Raw genomic sequence first — 22,957 nt, forward strand, 5'->3', positions numbered from 1 at the left:
CTACTGGATGACAAGGTGTTGCCTAACCTCTCTCCTAAAAAGACTAACAGAGATTTTTAAGGTTTATGCTCTTGCTGCAACTCCCATCTTAAACAGCAAAGGTTTCTCTTCTTGCATATATCCAGGAGTTTCTATCAAAATTATTGAGAGACTCTCTGGGGATGTTCCCAGTCTAACTTAGATCATTTAGGTGTACCCACTGATTCCTTCACTGGCTTTAACTCTTCAGTGGGGTTGGTTTAATCTGCATGGATCAGGATTCATTATTTATTTGGAAGAGGCTGTATAACCTGTTTAGTAGTTACATTGGTCGAGTTTGTGTTTGTTACTTTTCTAATTGGAAACTCTGCTGACATTCTCTTCAGAAATCCAGAGGAGGAAGACATTGCAATCGAGGACGATGGAGATGTTTCACCAGCCGATGATGAAGATGATGAATGACAGCTGCCGTACCTTACTGACCATGTAGAGTTCACTTGTTTGTAGCTCAATGATGTACGACTGAAATCTGTTTAATTGTTTAGCGGGATAGGGCTTCCAATTCCTTCACATTTGAGCTATAGGGAGAGGCTGAACAGGCTGGGGCCGTTTTCCCTGGAGCGTCGGAGACTGAGGGGTGACCTTGTAGAGGTTTACAAAATTATGAGGTGCGTGGATAGGGTAAATAGGCAAAGTCTTTTTCCTGGGGTTGGGGAGTCCAGAACTAGAGGGCATAGGTTTAGGGTGAGAGGGGAAAGATATAAAGGAGACCAAAGAGGCAACTTTTTCACACAGAGGGTGGTACGTGTATGGAATGAACTGCCAGAAGAAGTGGTGGAGGCTGGTACAATAGCAACATTTAAGAGGCATTTGAATGGATATATGAAGAGGAAGGGTTTGGAGGGATATGGGCCAGGTGCTGGCAGGTGGAACTAGATTGGGTTGGGATATCTGGTTAGTATCTTCGAGTAAAAAGTGAGGTCTGCAGATGCTGGAGATCAGAGCTGAAAATGTGTAGCTGGTTAAAGCACAGCAGGTCAGACAGCATTCAAGGAACAGGAAATTCGGTGTTTCGGGCACAGAAGGGCTTGTGCCCAAAACGTCGAATTTCCTGTTCCTTGGATGCTGCCTGACCTGCTGCGCTTTAACCAGCAACACATTTTCAGCTTGGGATATCTGGTTGGCATGGATGGGTTGGACCGAAGGATCTGTTTCCATGCTGTATATCTCTATGACACTCTATCTCTGGAAGAAGCCAGGAAAGATTCTGCATCTGAATGTGGAGTTGTTAGATCATGGAATCTCAGAAAAAGATCAGGATTACACTAAGTTTGATTCAATCTTTAAAAATTGGGTTAGTAACTTGAATGGCAGATTATACAAGGTTACTATTTAATGGTAATTAACTTTGAAGTGTCACTTGATAGATTGAGTGGCAATCATACGTTCTTCAATGTAAATGACAGCAAAATAACAATGGCAAAGAGGGCTGAGATTATAATCAGTGCTGAAATCCATCACAGAGAAAGCAAATGATTCAATCACTCCCACAAACACTACAATGTATTTATTCTGAATAAGAAAACATAACAAGAGTAAACTTTTAAGAGGCATGGGGAGTTATCTGATTTTCACTGGTTCTAATGTTGTTTGGTTTGAGTTGAACATTTGCTATTCTTCATAAAAATATCCTAATCCCCCAATCAGATCCAGGCTGCTTGTTCCCAGGTATCTGTTATTCTGTACCTTCTGGACTCATTAATTAGGCTCCCATCTAGAACTCACTCCTAGACATCTCTTCTTCTATATATAGACACATACATATAATGGTTAGTGTGTCTACATATAGTCTGCCATTTGTTACTGGATATGCAACACTCTACCTCTGAAACAATAATTGTATCAAATGTGTTACTACCTCTTTTGGAGGTGCAGCTACTCTCTCTCGAATTAATCCTCAAGATATGATGGTGACACTCTGATCATTCTGGCAGGAGTGAGGAAGCATTTGGATAATCTGGTTGTGATTTTACTTATTTGTGGCAATTAGTTTGAAATAAAAATGCATTCAAAACATTTGTTTCCTTCTTTCCAGAATTGTAACATATTTGGAACGATTGCAATCCTTTTGCATAAAATGGAATATTCATGGTTTAAAGTAATTTACATTTCCATATTCCGAGTAAGCGAGATTATTGTATCAGTTCTAGGTAACCAGGTGTACTGTACTATATGAGCTCTAGGGATCTGCCAAGCATTTTGTACTGTACCACACACACAGAGTCAGGGACTTTATCAGCCTTCCCACTATAAATTATACAGTTTATTTGTTGCCATGAAAATGCGTATGACAAATTGAATTTCCCCTGAACTAAATCAGAAGAAAATGCATCAACACAATCTGTTTTTAAAGACAATGTTAAAGAGTGCAATGAGAAAATGGCAACCAGATCATAATTATTTCTAAATATTTCACTATATCTCTTATGGCCTTGTTACGAATGTGTCAATTACAGCTAAGGCCACCTTTGAGTTTAAAACAAAAAGTACTGGAGGAACACAGCAAGTCAGCAATGGCAGCATAGAGGAGGAGCCAGTCATAGAGATGTACAGCACAGAAACAGATCCTTCGGTCCAATTCGTCCATGCCAACCAGATATCCTAACCTAATCTAGTCCCATTTTTAGATTAGATTACTTACAGTGTGGAAACAGGCCCTTCGGCCCAACAAGTCCACACCGACCCGCCGAAGCGCAACCCACCCATACCCCTACATTTACCCCTTACCTAACACTATGGGCAATTTAGCATGGTCAGTTTGTCAGCACTTGGCTCATACCCCTGTAAATCCTTTCTATTCATATACTCATCCAGCCTTTTGAATGCTGTAAGTCATCACCCCATGTAGAATATAAGTAACCCAGTGAACTGCATTGAGGATAGGACTGCCGCTCTGCTTTGATGTCACTCTCCACAAACCATGATCACTTGGGTGAACTGCAAGGGACAGCATCAACTTGCTTTCTGGCCAGAAATAGCCACCGGGGGGAGGGGAGGTGGGGGGGGGGGTGTGGGGGAGGGGTGTCCCGGCTCCTGTCAGCCGAGACTTTGAGAGTCTGTGGAGAGACAAACAAAGTTAATGATTCAACAATGTTCTGACGTGCCACAGCAAGAAACTGTAATGACCTCCTCAGGAGATAGACATGAGCTACAACCAACAGGGTGCCCTTCGTTGCCCAGTACTTCTCAGGAGCCAAAAAGCTATGCCATCTTCTTCGTAGCCCACAACACATTCTCAATGTGGATGAACACCTTACCAAGACCTTCCCCACACCTCTACTTCTCACCTTTAAACAGCCACCAAACCTCAAACAGATAGAATGATAGTGTTGACACGGATACCACCATTACATGTGGGTGCTCCTTCCACCATGTACATGGCAGGTACTCACGTGACTTGGCCAATGTTGTGTATCTCATACACTGCAAACAAGGATGCCCTGAGGCATGGCACATTGGTGAGACTATGACAACGGATGAATGGGCACCGCACAATAATTAACAGACAGGAATGTTCCCTCCCGGTTGGAGAACACTTCAGCGGTCTGGGACATTCAACCTCAGACCTTCAGGTGACCGCCCTCCAAGGTGGACTTCAGGACAGGCAACAACGAAACGTGGCCGAGCAGAGGCTGATAGCCAAGTTCGGTACCCATGGGGATGGCCTCAATTAGGACCTTGGGTTCATGTCACACTACAGGTGACCCCACTGCACCACACACACACTTCTACAGACCCATACACCCACGCAGACCCTCTCTCATACACTCACACACACCCTCTCACAGACTTATACCTCTTTACACTCACACTCCCATGCATTCAAATACACCTACTGTCTCACAGACACTCATACCCTCCGCACACCCACACCCAATTGCACACGCACACATATAAGTTTGTGGGGTGAATTTGTACTTGCAGAATTACATCTTATTTTGCTCAAAACCTGCATGAATCCATGTAAGATTCTGTAAATCCCTCTTTTACATTAGAATCAGTCTGAACATAGGGGTACAGACAGCCTCACACAGGGTACCCCACAGCTTTGTTGTATTATCTGGGCCAACATGACAACTATTGTTAAAGCTTACTTGAAAATGTAACTTTAAGAAAATTCTGGAATTTAAGAACTGAAACCAAGATGCCCATTCTAAAAAATGAGAGACTTAACAAACAATCCAGGTCTTTGTCAATATATAATTTCAGTTACATCACACTATAACCTGTTGCTGTAGATTCTGTGTCCTACGATCTTATACTCCACAACCGCCTGATGAAGGAGCAGTGGTCCGAAAGTTAGTGCTTCCAAATAAACCTGTTGGACTATGACCTGGTGTTGTGTGACCTTTAACTTTGTACACCCCAGTCCAACACTGGCATCTCCAAATTAATGATTCGAGTCCATTATCAGTTTTTGGAGCTTAAGGGGAGCTGGAAACATGATGAAAAAGTATTGTAGAAATGGGCGTAGGAGGAGCAAATGGAGCAGATGACAAAAACGGTTGGAGTGAACAGGCAAAGGAACGTCAAATGGTCATAGAGACTGATTTAAATGTGTTAATGGTAGGTGCTAATAACAGAAAATGGATCAGCTCCATTAGGAGCTAACCCATGCACACAAGGCACTGGAAGAGAGTGTATGAGGGGACTGGAGACAATAAATATGTTGTACACAGTTATGCTCTAGTGTTATTGAGCTCGATGTTGTGCCCTGAAGGCTGTAAAGTGCCTGAGTGGAAAATGAGATGCTCCAGCTTCCTTTGATGTTGCCTGGAAAATTTTAGCAGTTCTAGAACAGAAATGTGAGCATGGGAAGAAGAGAGGTTATTAAATTGGCAAGCAACCGGTAGGTTGGGGGCCATTCTTGCAATCAGAGTGGAGGTGTTCTGCAAAACTGGTCACCCAGTCTGCATTTTATCTTGCTAATGGAGAGATGACTGCATTGTAAGCAGTCATACAGCAGACTAGATTGACAGAAGGATAAGTAAATTGCTGCTTCACCTCAGAATTATTTTTGGTGCCTTGGCCAACAAAGAGGGAGAAAGTTGGAAGGTTCCAATGGGAAGTTAAGAGTTGCTGGGAATAATGAAAAAGCAGACCAGAGAATCACAGTAGAATGCTGACAGAAGAGGGCAAGGAAATATGTCTTTGGTGATGACATCTGGTGGATGTAGCAGGAAAGCTGAAGAATGGTTCTTTGAATGCAGAGGCTGGCAGCATGGAAAATGAGGCCAAGGAGAATGCTATAATTGTTCTGGAAGGGAGGGGAAGGGCAGAAGCGCAGTAAAGGGGCTGAGGGATCATACGTCAAAGTAACATCAATTATTATATTAATATTAAACACAACTATGCACGGTAATACTATGTACTGGCTTATGGTTACATTAGGTAAGGGTGAAGCTATATTCTTCATGTGCTCATGTCCATATATTCTCAAGTCTCTCATTTTAGAATGTTCTAACTCCACCCACACTGTGGTATTTATACTCAGTGACGTGCAGCACAGTAACATCGGCACAATGTTGCTTCAGGGCCCTGAAGCTCTCACATAACAGTCGCCACTTGAAATCTGTTTCTAATTCTATGTAGGCTCCCATTCCCATTCCATATGATTGCTATTTTCTGTCTTTGTGATCTCTAGTAGTATGTCGATGATTGTTGTTCTAAAGCAGTAGTATTGCCTCTGGAATGGGCTATTTGTGTGTTCAAGTCCTATTTCAGGCTGAGACCTAAGTATGGAATGCTAATACTCTAGTAGAGTATGAAGGCTGTGCTATGCTATTACAGGGGCTGCTTTCTGGATGACATATCTTAAACGGACACCAATGCCATGACATCACTTCAAAGTTCAGTTGTGTTAGTCATAGAGTCATAGAGATGTACAGCATGGAAACAGACCCTTTGGTCCAACCTATCCGTGCCAACCAGATATCCCAACCCAATCTAGTCCCACCTGCCAGCACCCGGCCCATATCCCTCCAAACCCTTCCTATTCATACACCTATCCAAATTCCTCTTAAATGTTGCAATTGTACCAGATTCCTCCACTTCCTCTGGCAGCTCATTCCATACCTGCACCACCCTCTGTGTGAAAAAGTTGTCCCGTAGGTCTCTTTTATATCTTTCCCCCTCACCCTAAACCTATGCCCTCTAGTTCTGGACTCCCCGACCCCAGGGAGAAGACGTTGCCTATTTACCCTATCCACGCCCCTCATCATTTTGTAAACCTCTATAAGGTCACCCCTCAGCCTCCAACGCTCCAGGGAAAACAGCCCCAGCCTGTTCAGCCTCTCCTTATAGCTCAAATTCTCCAATCCCGGCAACATCCTTGTAAATCTTTTCTGAACCATTTCAAGTTTCACAACACCTTTCTGATAGGAAGGAGACCAGAATTGCACACAATATTCCAACAGTGGCCTAACCAATGTCCTGTACAGCCGCAACTCCCTGATGTCTTGGTAAATATCTATCCTTTGACCAAATTTGGGGAAAACAGGGTAGTTGGTCATTGACAAGGATTAGATGAAGTACAGTGTGGAGAAATGTGAAATGATATGTTTTGGTAATGAGAAAATAAATAGACAATATAAAACACAAGGATACAATTCTAAAGGCATTCTTCACAGGAGCACAGGGCTGGTTGCTGTACGTACATAAGTAATTGAACATAGAAAGACAAGTTCGGATAATGGTTAATAAAGCTAATGGTATCCTTGGTTTTTATCAAGGGGCATAGAGCAAGAAAGTTTTATTAAATTTGTATAGGACACTAGTTTGGCCTCAGATAGAGCACTGTGTCCAATTCTGGACCACACTATGAGAAGGATATGAAAGCATTGGAGAGATTTCAGAGAAAATTTACAAGAATAGATCCAGCGATGAAGAATTCAGTTATGAAGATAGCTTGGAGATGTTAAGAGTTTTCCTTGTAAAGAATGTAAAGGCTGAGAGGTATACAGCTATTCAAAATCATGCAGGGCACGTACAGAGTAGATGGGAGAAAGTGTTTCCACTTGCGAAGGGATCGAGAATGAGAGGGCACAGATTTAAAGTAATTGATTAAAGAAGCAAAAGGAACACAAAGAAATCTTTTTTTCACACAGTGTGTGGTTAGGGTCTGGATTGCACTGCCTGAGTCTGTGGTGAGAACAGGTTCAGTTGAAACATTCAGAAGGGAGTTAGCCTTTTATCTGAGAAGGAAAAGGGTGTTGAGTTACAGGGAGAAGGCAAGGGAGTAGCTCTCAATGAATTGCTCATTTTGGAGAGATGGCATAGCCACAATCATCCCAATGGCCTCCTTCTACACTGTAGCAATGATGTGACATTGTGGTGATCATATTGGTTATTTATTGGATGTCGCTGTATGAAAAGTGAATGCTAACAGTTGCAACAACTGCCATTTGGAAAGTACACCCTAAAGCACATTGGGATGTGTGGGGTTGGAGAATAACATTTAGAGGACCAGCGTAGGACCTGATAAACTGCAAAGCCAATGCAATTTTTTAAAAATAGATAAATCCCAGTACCAAAACCAAGCTTTGAGAATTCACTGGGTGGAGCAGACAGCAATTTGAAAAACAAATGTCCATCTGAACTAAGACAATCAGTATCTATTATTAAGCAGCTGCAAGCTCTAAACCTCTTTAAGCATTTTATAATTCACTTTACTTTTTCTGTGCAGTTTCCAGATAAATTCATTCACTATTCTTGTGAATTTACAACTAAAGTATATATGTACTGCTGGGATGTGAAAATTGGTAACATTTTCATAAGGCATTTAAATCCAATCATTTATGAATAATTTATCTATGTTCATCTGTAAATTTAGATTTCAGTAATTATTGTCTGACAAAGGGCAGCACAGTGGGACAATAGTTGCACTGCTACATCACAGTGCCAGGGACCTGGTTTTGATTCCATCCTCGGAATCCAAATATCCCAATGTCTGCATGGGTTTCCTCTGGGAGCTCCTATTTCTTCACATAATCCAAAGATGTGCAGGTTAGGTGGACTGGCCATGCTAAGCCTATTTCCTGATTAGATTCCCTACAGTGTGGAACCAGGCCCTTCAGCCCAACAAGTCCACACTGACCCTCTGAAGAGTAACCCACCCAGACCCATTTCCCTCTGACTAATACACCTAACACTAAGGGCAATTTGGCATAGCCAATTCACCTGACCTGCACATCTTTGAACTGTGGGAGGAAACTGGAGCACCTGGAAGAAACCCACGCAGACACAGGGAGAATGTGCAAACTCCACACAGACAGCCACCCGAGGCTGGAATTGAACCTGGGTCCCTGGAGCTGTGAGGCAGTAGTGCTAGCCATTGAGCCACGTGCCACCCCAGGTGAAGGGCTTTTGTCTGAAATGTTGATTCTCCTGTTCCTCAGATGCTGCCTGACCTGCTGTGCTTTTCCAGCACCACACTCTTGATAAGCCATCCCATATGTAGGCTAGGTGGGTTAACCGTAGTAAATCTGGGGTTATGGGGATAGGGTAGGGTCTGGGTGGGATACCCTTCAGAGGGTTGCTGCAAGACTCAGTGGGCCAAAACGCCTCTTTTCAGACTGTAGGGATTTATGAACATATAAATCAGTAGTGCAGCCTGGCTTATGTGCGGTTCCCCTAAAACTGAAGTGAACACTAGACAGTCAGTTTAAATGGATTATTATACATTCTAAGATTTGTTTGCACTTTTGGGGTTATATTTTTATAATCAACTTTAAATGAACATGCCCAATTCTCTGTAGATGCCAAACACAATGAGTCTAATTTGTGTTGCAAAGGTTTTGCTGAGGTTAAGGTGGACAAAAATAACGAAGAGCAACTGAGTGTCAATTGCCCAGTTATACATTGGTCCCTTCTCCTGAAACTGAAGCCATGTCACCGTAAACTGATCAAAACATCCCAGAGCAAAATAGTGTGCAGTCAAAATAGTGTGCAGTCAAAATAGTGTGCAGTCAGAATAGTGTGCAGTCAAAACTTTGCACCTTCTTCATTGATCATTGGTTCTTTTTTCACAAAGTTACGATTTACTAAAACATGTGTTTAGTTGGAATGAAAATGGCTTTTCCTGATTCGCAGAAAGAGGTTGTTCAAATCTTTTAGCTTTCTCCATTATTCAGGTAGATCATGGCTGACCTGTAGTTTGACTCGACCTTCCTCCATGTGCATTTCTTCTGATATCCTCACTAAACACAAATCTATTGACCTCAATCTTGAAACTGTCAATCTACCCAGCATTCAACATCTTTGGTGAGGAGAGATCCAGACTTCCACTTTTTGTTTTAAAAGAGAGTCTAAATGACTTGAAGAACTTTTGAACAATTTTAACATTAAAATCTAGATTAGATTACTTACAGTGTGGAAATAGGCCCTTCGGCCCAACAAGTCCACACCGACCTGCGGAAGCGCAACCCACCCATACCCATTCCCATACATTTAGCCCTTCACCTAACATTACAGGCAATTTACCATGGTCAATTCACCTAACTTGCACATTTTTGGACTGTGGGAGGAAACTAGAGCACCCGGAGGAAACCCACGCAGACACGGGGAGAATCTGCAAACTCCACACAGTCAGTCACCTGAGGCGGGAATTGAACCTGGGTCTCTGGCGCTGTGAGACAGCAGTGCTAACCACTGTGCCACTGTGCCGCACATTCTAATTGGCGCATTGCAAGGATTTGTTTCAGAAATTTTAAAACTAACGTTTAAGCAAATCTCTTTAGAAAACTCCTGCTCTATCTGTTCAACAATTCTTGAAACATATCCAGCCTTTCAAAAACCATTCAGAATTTTGTTTTTTGATTCGATTATGAATTCCCATCCAGACTTCTCAGTAAAAAACGAATAAAGTTGTTGCATTTTTATTTATAATTATGAGCTCCTGTTCTTGATATCTTTCTAAACAAAAGCTGCTTTACCCTTCCATGGTTTGAATTTCTGGTACCTGGAACTGCTTTTGCATAGCAGTGATGTCTTATTCAATATCACTCCATCACTTTGAGGTGTACCGAAAAAGATGCACACACAGTCATTTTATGCAGTTTCCAACCTCTGTATTTATTCATGGGCTTCCCTTTAAAGCCTGGACGTTCGATTATAACAAACAGTAACTACTGCACAGAACAGGCTAATTATTTGATCGATTTTATTTCATTTACATCTCTACCAAAGGAACCTGAAATAAACAACAATTTTTTTTTGTTAGCACATATTCAGTTAGTTAGTGAGAGCCAGCAGTTTCTACATTAAAGGGTTGGAAGAGAACAACCAACAAAGTCCAAATTAGTGACTGGGTGCACGGATTGTCGTTACACCAATAAGCAATACAATTTAGAGAACGCAATCAATAAAAAAATACTTAGCTCCATCACAAAGCGCATAGGATATCAAAGCTTTTACTATGGGGAGAAAGGGGACAAATTTGGAAGACACTTTGAGTTGAAATGACGAAGTTGTAACGATTGTGAAGGGAATTAGCAAACAAGATTACAGGCTAATGTAACTCTGTGGAGAAGGAGTCAAACCTCCAGGGGCATAGCCTGCAAATAAGCAAAATCAAGATCAAGAAAGGGAAATGAGTTTAGAGGGATCTTTGCCATCCAAAACCAACTGAATAGCCAATGAAGTGACAAAAATGCATTTAGTTAGAATGAAGAAGGCTTCTCTTATTCACAGAAATAGGTTGTTCAAACTCTCTGACTTGCTCTGTTACTCAGTTAGAAGTATAGCTTAACTCCACTCCCCTACCATTGCTCCATATCTTTTGAAATCTTCACCTCCTAAATCTATTGACGTCAATCTTGAAACCATCCCAGAATGCACAATCCTTGGTGAAGAGAGATCTGGATTTCCAATATGTTTTATGTTTTATGTTTATTGTTTGTATCTCATTCATAAATAACCAAACTATTATTCTAATAAGGCCTTGTATCAATCTGCACCACACTGTTTTTTTCCCCAAAACATATTTCCTTCTTCAGGTCCTGTGTCCAAACTGAACACAGTACTCCAGCCACTGTCTGATCAAGGAATTGTACAAATGAATGATATCTTTGTATTCAATCTCTTTGAGATAATGACGAACAGGTGCATTAGCCATTTTGATAGCATTTTGTACACGTGCCTTAGCTTTATCGTGCTTTGCGAATATGGACACCTAGGTCCGCTGGTTCACTGCAATTCCTAATCACTCACCATTATGAAACTCACTATTCTTTACAAATTGTTTCAGCTCTATGTTAATGTGCATTTCTACAGTTTGAGAGCAGGAGTTGCAGACATGGTTCCAGCCAGTGGAATCCACTTTGCATTGCTTGGCCTCTCAATGCCGGAACTTTATCCTGCTCTGGCCAATGTTTGAGCATAACTTGGATGTATATGGACAAGGCTCTATCCCACAATCAAAAACTTAAAACCCATGTTGTAACAAACCTGGGAGTCTCTTCAAAGCTCAGGAACTATAAAAATCACAGTAAATTAAGAATGCATTTTTTTTGCTGAATTCCCTACACACAAATAGCTGGATTCTATGAAGAGGCAACTGAAGTTCTATAGACAGTCTCAGCACCTTCCTTGAGATCTTCTGTCACTGCCATAGGACCACCCCGATCAAAGTCTTCAAACTCAATGTCATCTTGATCAACACTGAGAACAAAGAGGAGGAAATGTCTGTCAAAAGCATAGTCTCTCCCAGCCTGCACATACAAAATCATAGACAGTCATCTAATAATTACCTGGATAACTGGTTACTGAATGAGGTAATCCACAAAATAGTATGTGTTGTACATATGGGAGCATCTTATAAATGAGTTGGAGTTTGCTGCCAAAATAATAGTGGGGCTAATGGTGGTCCCCATTATGAGTTTCACAAATAAGTGTGAATGTCAAAAAGTTGACGTCAAAGTTGTACCATTCACTGTCTTGCATTTCATGAATACAGCAACTCACTGTCTTATTGAATGGATCAAATGGTGCACATGCAAATGATTGGGCACGTGCACCAATGTAAACTATACACACCACAGAAAACTGAACTTTGCCTTTCTAGTCTAAGTACTCCTTTAACAATGTCAATTGCTCACAATCAATACTTCTGGCACTAAGATCCTTAGTGTGCAAAGGTCGGTTTAAATGATGACAAATGCATTCAATCTCCTACTGCAGTAAATGCTGGACCAGTGAAAGGAGTGGAATTTGGAGTCTTACACTATGCTATATAATCAGGGAAGTGACTTTGTGTAATGGTCCAATACTGAAGGGACATTACTGTGTCCATCTAATCTGACAGCTGCATAGGTTGCAAATTTTCACTCATTGGACCCTGAACAGTGTTAGGAATTGTGGTGCAGTTTTTGCTGCCAAATGCTCCTGGTTCAAGTCCCATCCCAGGACTTGATGACCAAGAAATACGCATTCATAACACGGCCCATTAGCTTGATTATCAGCATGGAAATCCTTCCAAAACACTTATGGTAGTCAGTAGATAGGAGAGAAGCTTCTGGTCAGTCACACTTGCTGCATAGTGTCATCCATCAAGATACAACATCTGGATTCAGGCTAGCAATCTGTCTCCCAGAAAGAAAAGCTGAGGGAAATAGAAGTGGGTATATGTTTTGTCTGCCTCACGTGAAACTAGACGCAAGAAATCTTCTAAGGTTAAGCTTGAACTGTGGGGAGAATAATTAGCTGGAATAAAATAATTGCTGGAAAGCTCTGGATTTCAGGACTAGGTATCAGATGAATGTGCAAGAAATAAAACAAGTACTTACAGGCTTCCTGTGAATTGTGGATTTGAGGGAAAAGAAATAGAGGAAAATTTGAAGGTGTATCTACTCAACATTGAAAGTTAATTATAAAACACTAACATACATAGGCACATGTAGGTTCAATGAAAATCAATCTAAAATCATATTTAACTCCACTCTTTTTACTCTCTCCTATTCATTTGAATATGAGTGCATCACATTACTTCCTAATTAGTCCCATTATATGGGATTACAACGGACCAATGCATTTTGTTATTTACTTCCATCAGAGACAATTCTAATGACCGGGTTCCTTTCCACTCTCTACCATTACATAACATTCCTGTGGACCAGTCTCTTCCCAGTCTGCAGCTATTACGTAGGATTTAAATGAATAACCATTTCCCCACTAAATCCCATTTGCAGGTGTTTTTCACTCGAGTTTACAGTGCATTTGGAACTCACCAGTTTGGGGTTTGGGGTGCATGAGCAAGAATGGTAACTCCACAGCAACATCACTGCAAAGGAAGAGAAAAACAAGAAACTGACAAGTGCTTGTAATGCATCAGCTCCACGCTTGAATGGTGCCATTTCAATTTTCTTCAATTCATCTTTCAGTTCCCCTCGGACCTTTTCCCTTGTTGTGTGAGCTACAGTGGTTACACACTCCAATACATTGCCCAACTTTATTTTGTACGGAAGAGCTACAACGCTGATCCTATATGAAAGGGACGTGCCCAACACCAACCAGTGAGAATGGTTGAGGTGAACCTTAGGAAGGGTGAGAATATTTTTGCCGCCTTGGGTTGGGCTGGATGGCTTGGATAACTATTGCTGGAGCACGGGGTTTGGTGTGAGAGCATTTTGCTTTCCCAGCTCCCTCAACTAAGTCACAGGCTGTTGCGAGGAGAACAGAGTGGGGATGTGTTGGCAGGCTATTGCAAGAGAAAAGTATGAAGATGGATTCACGGGTTGTTCCTTTAGGAACAGAATGGGGAAGGGTATACAGGCCATTGGTCAGGAAACAGAGTGGGAATAGGTACACAGGTCATTGCCTGGGGAACAGTTTAGAGATGGTTTCACAGGCGGTTGCTCAGGGAACAGAGTAAGGATGGATTCATAGATTGTAGAATCCCTACATTATGGAAACAGGCCACTAATTCCCCACAAGTCCACACTGACCCTCCGAAGAGTAACCCACCCAGGCCCACTCTCTTACCTTATTACTCTACGTTTACCGCTGACTAATATGCCTAAACCATACATCCCTGAACACTATGGGCAATTTAGCATAATCAATTCACCCAACCTGCACATCTTTGGATTGTAGGAGGAAACCAATGTATCTGGAGGAAACCAGTGCAGACACAGGGAGAATGTGCAAACTCGAAACAGACAGTTGCCTGAGGCTGGAATCGAACCCGGGTTCCTGACGCTGGGAGGCAGCAGTGCTAACCATCAAATCACAGTGCTAACCACTGGTTCACAGGTCATTGCTGGTGGATCAGTGTTGGAGTGGGTTCATAGTTCACTTTCTCATTCCTAGGCCATTTGAAGCACTAAAGAGACCATTTGTTTTGTCAGAAGCTGTTGTGGGTGTAATGAGCCAGGTGATGCAGGAATAGCCCTTGTATCCAAGTAGCTAACTGCACTCATTGGTCAGAATGGAACAGTGGTATACTGAGGACTGACAGAGTTTGATATTGTAATGGCTGGTAATAGTATACTGGGCACAGGTCTGCATGAGCCCCTCCTGTCAACCCCTGAACACACTGAAACCTGTCTTTCCTGTTAAGATGCAATGGCGGGTGGTACCGTGAGGCAGTTCTTGCCAATATTGCTCCTCAATATTTTGTCAGCATGCTCAGTGTGCACTCTGTCAGGGACACTGTGTTGGTGCACAGTGTCTCTGGGCACTGTAGGACACTGGTGCTACCCAATAGCCAGAGGCCAGTGTGGCTCAGAGTGGCAGCGGCAGGAGGCTGGTGTTGCCGTTGTTCATGGAACATCCAGCAGCAGGTGGTGATGTGAGGGAAGATACTAGGCACTGGGAGTTAGAGAAGGATGTCTTTGGGGAAAAGAGGTTTCAAGGGAAAAAGAATCAGACAGACAAAGGGTTTCCTCAACCAGATATAAACCATAGGCTTAATGCCATTTAAATAGTGTGTCTCCCAGGTTTAACCTTAAGTTCTTTTCAGGTTTGTCAGTGGAATAAAGAATCCTTGCTTCTATGGGCCATCTGTACATTCAAATCTCAGGTTATATTTTACAATGCTGTGCCAGTGTGGGTCAATCTGGGCACTGGCAGGACAGTAGTATTGCTCTACAGTGCGGTTCTAATATGGTGCACTGGAAGCATAATTTTCCTTTTTTTTCCCAAAAATCCATCGTGAAAGCTGAAGATTCTCCATGACTCACTTTCAGATATTGCCCCACATGCAGTGAAAGCACCCCCGGAACTTTTTACGAATGGGCTTAGGTTATAAATACCAACAGGCTATTTAGCTGTGGATCGAATACATTGTAACATAGTTCACCCCGATTTCTACACATGCTGTTATGAGCAGGAGTCACTTTGCTTTGGTCATCAGTGAGGGGTCTGAGGGCTGTGTGAATTCAGCGCAGATGACAAACCATTTAGTCTGTATGGTTTGGACCCAGCTTCACTGAGTTGTGCCTCTAGTTCCACAGGACTCTCGCGATAATGAGCAGCATTGCACTCCAGTGGACAACAGTGAATCAAACTCTGATGAGTCTAATCTTTAGAAATCCTGCATTGAAGAAATTGATCAACCTCATATTTGGATGAGTCAACATAATAGCTTACCTGAACAAAACATCTCCTAGCATACTGAAGGGAAAATAAAGAGACAATTTGACCAACAAAAAAAAGGCAATCACTGTACTTCTAAATATACAATTAAAAGTGACAAGTGGTTGATTTCAGGGGCTTGAAGTCAAACCCGACGTAAACATTGTGATAAAACATCTCCTTAATAATGGGAGAGACAGCAATGTACTAACCCAGAGGCCCAAGCTAATTCTCCAGGGCCATGTATTTAAATCCTAACACAGCAGCTGGTGAAATTCCGGTTCAATTAATTTTTAAAAAGCTAATGTAGCATTGACAGCTGATCTCAGTAATGATGAATAATCGTCCTTAGAAACTGTTTGGTTCACTAATGATCTTGAGGAGATGAAATCAACCATCCATTCCCTGGTCTGGTCTACATGCGACTCCAGAATCACAGGAATAGGGTTGATTCCTAACTGCCCCCTGAAATGGCCAAGCAAATCATCAGTTCAAGGTTAATAAACATTGGGCAACAAACGTTGGATTTGCTGGTGACTCTGATCTTCATAAATTATGCATTAAGGTAAAACTTCATATCAATCATATAAAAGTAAAACCGAATACTTCAGATGCTGGAAATCTGGAATAGAAACAGAAATTATTGGAGAAACACAACAGGTCTGGCAGCATCAGCAGAGAGAAAGCAAAGTTAACATTTTTGAGTCTGGTGACTCTTCTTCAGAACATTTTGCATGTACCCAGTGAGGCTCTGAGACAGAGTTATTCTTTATAAATGTCCTTTGATGGTGCTAGCATGTGATTCTAAGCCATCATTCAGTGCTCCATCCACCACAGCTGACTTGAGTACATAGCTTAGTATACATTTCAATCCCTTTTTAGCTACGTTTGAGTGTTAGTGCAATTGTATTACTCAGCTGACTGGATTTCCCAAAGCCGCAATGATCAGTCATTGGAGAAGAGAGCTTATTCTGTGTGTGATACTTACCCAGATACAATCAACTTCACCCTTACTTTGTACGAAACAAGAATTCCCCAAACTTCTCGATCGATTCCTTCTTTTAAGCTGAAAACACAGAATAGAAATGTTAATCGCACTGAGAAAGACAGATGGTAGACCAAATATTTCCAGCAACAGGAAAAAGGCCTCTTTATGCGAACTGCTTTCACTGTTTTTTAAAATAGGAAAATAATTATGATGTGCACTGCCTGAAACTTAACACATGTTTCACATGTAAAAGATTGGTCTTCAAAAGAAAATGTTATTAAAAAAAAATCACCCCTTGAGTTATCCAACATGTGAGAAAACTTGCCCTGTCTTACATTGTGGACGAAGCCAAGTTGGTGTCCTCGTGTCTGAGTTTTCCATCCAGCACCACACCGTGTTTCTCACGGTTGTTAGCAATGACAGGATAGAGAGTGTAGATTTTCTTTAGAGTGGAACCTGGAGTGACCTGTTCACTGAGTAAGAATACACTTATCAACGAAAGTGAAATACAAATGAGCATAAACTTCTGAATCCCTCCCCAACCAAATCTTAGAGCTACCATCCACTGTACACAACCCCATGGCACAAACAAAATATACTCTATCTGCACTCCAGTATGTATGTGTTCAGTGAACAGTCTAAATATAACCCGATCATCAATACACACATGAACACATATGGAATATGACACAGATGCACCTCAAGTACAGGCAGTACATCAGCAAATAACAGTGAAACATTCCAATCTGGAGCTTCCAATCAGTTTGGAACATCTTGCGAAATTTCAAGCTTAATTTAAATCAGTCCTTTAAGGTTTTGAAAAATATCTATAGTGGTTCAAAAGTCAATTCAAAGTAATCTCTTAACTGCACATGGCTCAGGTTGGTATGGTTTGTTTCTGCTGATAGTTCTCATTCAGCAGTTTCCCATATTGCCAACAGTATTCCAGATGCACGGATACTTTGATCTAGAGTTGCTAACCTACAATTGCAGTGACCAGCAGTTGATGTAAACAAAAAGAGAATGTACTAGAGAAACTCAGCAACATCACCCAGGGAAGAAACATATTAGATTGTAAACATCAACCCTCTGTGTCTCTCCTTAGATACTGAAAGATTGGCTGAGTTTCTCCAACACATTTTCTGCTTTAATTTAGATCTCAAGCATCTACAGTATTTTGCTTTTATTAAAGCAATCAATTGAAACCTCAATTAAGGAGACAAGGGAGGAACTTTCTGAGGCCCTGGTGGAGCTTTTTAATACTTCGCTGCCCACGGGTGAAGTACCAAATGACAGGAGGCTAGTTAATGTGGTTTCTTTGTTCAAGAAGGGCAGCAGGGATAGGCCAAGTCATTATCAATTAGCTTGGTGTCAGTGACAGGGAAGTTATTGGGAATATTTCTGAGGGACAGGATTATCAACACTTGGAAAGGCAGGGCTAGTCAGCACAGACTTGTTCAAAGAAGATCCTATCTGACTAATTTAACTGAGGTTTTTGATCAGATGACTAATTTAGCTGATGAAGGTTTTGCAGTTGATGACATCTACATACAAGGCCTTTGACTGTGGGACCTTGTCCCACATGGAAGGCTGGTCCAAAAGATAATAGAGAATGGGATGCAAGGCAAGTTGGCAAACTCAGTCCAAACTTAGCTTACAAATAGGAGGCAGAGAGTGATTTGAAAGGTTGATTTTGTGATTGGAAGCCTGTGATCAGTGGTGTACCACAGGGATTGGTGTTGGGATCCTTGCTGTTTGTTATGCACATTAACAAATTGGATGTGAATGTAGAAGGTATAAGTGATAAGTTTTCAAATGTCACAAGAAATGATGGTATTGTTGGTAGTGAGGAAGGTGGTCTCAGGCTACAGTCTGATATTGATCAGCTGGTAAATTGGGCAGCACTTTGGATGATTGAATTTAAACCTGATCAGTGTAAGGTGATGCATTTTGGGATGTCTAATCAGAAAGGGACATACACAATGAATGGTAGATCCCAAAGCAATACTGAGAAACAAAAGGACTTTGGTGTACCAGTCCATAGATCCCTGAAGGTGTCAGCCCAGGTAGACAAGATGGTGAAGGAGGCATATGGAATGCTTGCCTTCAGCAGCTGGGTCAGAGCATATAGGAGTAAGGAAGTCTTGTTACAGCTTTATAAAACATTGGTTAGGTGACAGGTGGAATACTGTGTGCAGTTCTGGTCGGCACAATATCGGAAGGACGTGATTGCACTGGAGAGGTACAGAGGAGATTCACCAGGATGTTATCATAGAATGGTTGTACAGAGATGTACAGCATGGAAACAGACCCTTTGGTCCAACCTGTTCATGCCAACCAGATATCCCAACCCAGTCTAGTCCCACCTGCCAGCACCCGGCCCATTTCCCTCCAAACCCTTCCTATTTATATACCCATCCAAATGCCTCTTAAATGATGCAATTGTACCAGCCTCCACCACTTCCTCTGCAGCTCATTCCATACAAGTACCACCTACTGCATGAAAAAGTTGCCCCTTAGGTCTCTTTCATATCTTTCCTCTCTCAAACTAAACCTATGCCCTCTAGTTCTGGACTCCCTGACCCCAGGGAAAAGACTTTGTCTATTTATCTTATCCATGCCCCTCATAATTTTGTAAACCTCTATAAGGTCACCCCTCAGCCTCCGAGACTCCAGTGAAAACAGCACCAGCTTGTTCAGCCTCTCCCTATAGCTCAAATCCTCCAACCCTGGCAACATCCTTGTAAATCTTTTCTGAACCATTTCAAGTTTCACAGCATCTTGTAGAAAGGAGACCAGAATTGCACGCAAGTCTCAGTTATGAAGAGAGATTATATAGACTGGGTTTGTTTTTACTGGAGCAGAGGAAGGTGAAGGAGGATCTGTTTGAGACATACAAAATTGTAAGAAGAATAGACAGAGTAGATTGTGAGAATCTCTTCCCCATGGCAGAACATGTCCAAAACTTTTGGGCATAAGGTTAAGGTGGGGAGTAAATGGAAATCTGAGAAAATTGTTTTCACCCAGAGAGTGGTAAAAATATGGAATATGCTGCCTGAGGGAGGGTGGCTGAGGCAGATATTCTCACTATATGTAAGAAGAATATCGATGAGAGCTTAAAATGGCTGGACATTGTGGGCTATGGAACAAAGAACAGATAAATAGGATTAATGTAGTTTGATGTTTATTGATAAGCATAGACATTGGAGGCTGAAGGGCCTGTTTCTGTGCTGTATGACTCAATAACTAGGTCTGCTCTTTATACCAATGTCACATTTAATTTGAATTAATTTGTGATCAACAATTAATTGAAATCACAAACAGGTCTGTTGCAGCAATTACTTGATGCAATCATCAGTTAAATTAGTCTAATTTTGTAATCTTGAATCCTCAACTTCCTCTATGACCGGTAAGGCTGCCCAATTGCACTGATTTGAAGAGATTTTAGTTTAGGATTTATGCAAATAATTTGGAGTGAAAACATAGATATTAGTTCACCTCCGTACTCTGGTATAATGTCTAGAATAATCCATTTATGCTTTCCTAATAGCATCCCTAGTGGAAACTCCAGGTTTTCACTTTCTGATCACAATGACTCCAGAGGCATAAGCATGGGAAAAGTTGCACTAAGACAAATATTACTGAGATGTCATAGGAAGAGGATTTTGATGAGAACACAATTATATGTCCAACAACTAAATGTCATAAAGCATCTGACAAAGCTAAAACTCAACGACAATAAAGTAGCATCATGTATTCTACTCAGAATGTGATCTTAATATGAACTTTTGAAACATGAATAATTGAAGTTAATGGGCAGACATATTATCGTCTATAGATTTTCAAGTCTGTCATTACTAAGAATTATACCGAACACCCTTCACCAATTGATGGCCAGAAACCTGCAGGTTTCATCAAAATGTAACTCTGTCACTCTTGGTAATGTGTGTTTTTATTTTTGTGTTTGGTCAGTTAAACTGCTGGGAACTGGACTGGGATCTTCACCAGTTACTTTTATCTAAGAAATGTGACGTCACATACTGAGCAATTGAAGCTTATCTTGCTGGTACTGGTTGCTAGGAAACTAATAGAACAGGGCTCCAAAATGAACAGGATGTCTGACTTACTCCACTTCCTCAGTAGCCACCGTCTGGCTGTATTTGTCATGTGAGTACAGAACCACTGATGCAACCTGATCCGCTGAAGGCAAAGACAGTACAGTTAGAAATCTCTGAATGATTCAAAGATACAGCATGCTGCTCAGGAACAAAAACATTTCACACAATGAGGAAAGAATGAACAATAGTGTGCACCATCTAAAAGATGTACTCCAGCAACTTGTCAACGCTTCTTCAGCAGCAGTTCCTGAACCCTCAACTTCTACCTTCTAGAAGTATAAAGGTAGCAGCACTTGGAAGCTTCCATCCAAGTCCCACACCATCCCAACTCATAATCATATCACCATTCTCACATTGCCACTTGGTCAAAGCCCCAGTAGCACTGTGGGTGTAACTTTGCTGCACGGACTACATTGGTTCAAAACGTTGGCTCACTATCACCTTCTCTTAAACTGTTGATTTACCAGCAATGTCTATGTCCCATGAAAGACCTAAAAAAGAAACCCCTTGGTCCTATCTTCGTACCTGTTATTTTCATCTTCTTCACAGTTTTGGTGGAATGGTTGATCACCTCAACAGTGACTTCAACTGGTTCACCATGGTAATAGATCTATAAAACAGTGCATTTCAAGTGAAGACAATATTTTTCAAAGACTATTTTTTGGATCATTTAATTTATCCTTCCATCACAATATGCAATCCTGCCTTCATTAGAATGAGTAATGCTAGAATGTTGTTCCTATTATTTCAGAAAGGGTGCATTCCAGCCACTGATCCTTCTCCCTGTGAAGAACTTGACATCCACCCTGATTGTACATATTACCAGCTTGTAGTTGCACGTTTTTCTGCTGAGAGCGTGGTGCTGAAAAAGCACAGCAGGAGAGTTGATGTTTTGGGCAAAAGCCCTTCACCTGCTCTTCGGATGCTGCTTGACCTGTTGTGCTTTTCCAGCACCACACTCTTGACTCTAATCTCCAGCATCTTCAGTCCTCACTTTTGCATGTTTTTCTACTACAATCATGAGTAAACTTTCAGTGACAAACTCAGGATTAACTTCACCACTTCTTTAAATGGTGTCTTATTGGCCTTTCATTTCCTTTGCTTCATCCTCTGCTTCTTCCAATGTTGAAGCACGGAAAGTGACTGTGTTACTCAATCCTTCATTTTGAGGAGTTAGGGGCTGGGATGTGGTTTTAATGAACAACAATCATTGTATGTTCAATTGTCAGGGAACTTGGAGTTGATTGTGTCAGATGGAGGCGTGACCATTTTTGTGATAGGACATTATCTTAGTAACAACAACACTGAATGAGCCCTAACAGGCAGCTCCCAAGCAGGGTGACCGCTTCAGAGAGCTAAGCCAGATGTTTTAGATTCAGTCAGTATTGTTAGCATCCTGTCCCTCTTCATTATCAGATCTATAAACTACTTCTGAGCAGTTAAAGCAGAGGAACTGGCTATACCTAAAACAAATAGCTAGTCTTTCAAATATCTTATAAAGTCCTTGCTAACTTGAATATTTTGCAGACGCCATGGATTTCATTCCAGAAATAGATCTGACCCTACCGGCTTAAAAAGTGAGCAAATATATTGCAGGGACTGGAGGGTTGAGTTATAAGGAGAAGCTGGATTGGCTAAGACTTTATTCACTGAAGTGTAAAATGTTTAGGGGTAACCTTATAGAAGTTTATAAAATCACGTGGAGCATAAATAATGTGAATAGCAAAGGTCTTTTCCCTTGGATGGGGGAGTTCAAAATGAGGGGGTGTATTTTTAAGGTGAGAGGAGAAAGAGTTAAAAGAGCCCTGAGGGGAAACTTTTTCATATTCGTAGATGTACGAAGTGGTTGATGCAGATGCAGTTACAACGTTTGGAAAGGTACGTGAATGGGAAAGGTTTAGAGGGATATGGGTTAAACACAGGCAAGTGGGACTAGGCAATTTGATCAGCCTGTGTGAGTTGGGCTGAAGGGTCCATTTCCATGCTGTATGACTCTATATCTATCACCTAACATCACCTAACATTCATTCCAAAGCAATTTGCAAGCCATTACTTTTCAATTGGTGTTATGTGCACAAATGAGGTAACCAAATTACACACAGCAGGCTCCCACAAACAGCAGAATCAGCTGAGAGAGAAGTAGGGTTCAGAATACCAAAATCCCCCTCTGTTCTCCTTTGAATACTATCATGTGATCTCTTGCATCTACGTGAGCAGGAAGATGAAGCCTATCTCTGAACTG

At 41.5% G+C, this 22,957-nt stretch overlaps 1 protein-coding gene across 1 annotated transcript in view; it reads right to left on the reverse strand.

Moving 5' to 3' along the window:
• Positions 1-10,539: 10,539 nt before the first annotated feature.
• Positions 10,540-22,957, reverse strand: part of LOC132821362 (beta-arrestin-1-like) — a 34,752-nt gene continuing 22,334 nt past the window's right edge. The window contains exons 8-14 of the mRNA XM_060833945.1: positions 21,241-21,325; positions 20,725-20,797; positions 16,933-17,070; positions 16,598-16,675; positions 15,625-15,648; positions 13,263-13,315; positions 10,540-10,592 (exon numbers count right to left, since the gene is read on the reverse strand). Of these exons, the coding sequence (XP_060689928.1) occupies positions 10,540-10,592; positions 13,263-13,315; positions 15,625-15,648; positions 16,598-16,675; positions 16,933-17,070; positions 20,725-20,797; positions 21,241-21,325 (504 nt within the window). The remainder of the gene's footprint in view (positions 10,593-13,262; positions 13,316-15,624; positions 15,649-16,597; positions 16,676-16,932; positions 17,071-20,724; positions 20,798-21,240; positions 21,326-22,957) is intronic.

Source organism: Hemiscyllium ocellatum, chromosome 13 (genome assembly GCF_020745735.1).
Source record: "Hemiscyllium ocellatum isolate sHemOce1 chromosome 13, sHemOce1.pat.X.cur, whole genome shotgun sequence".
Classification (NCBI taxonomy): Eukaryota; Metazoa; Chordata; class Chondrichthyes; order Orectolobiformes; family Hemiscylliidae; genus Hemiscyllium; species Hemiscyllium ocellatum.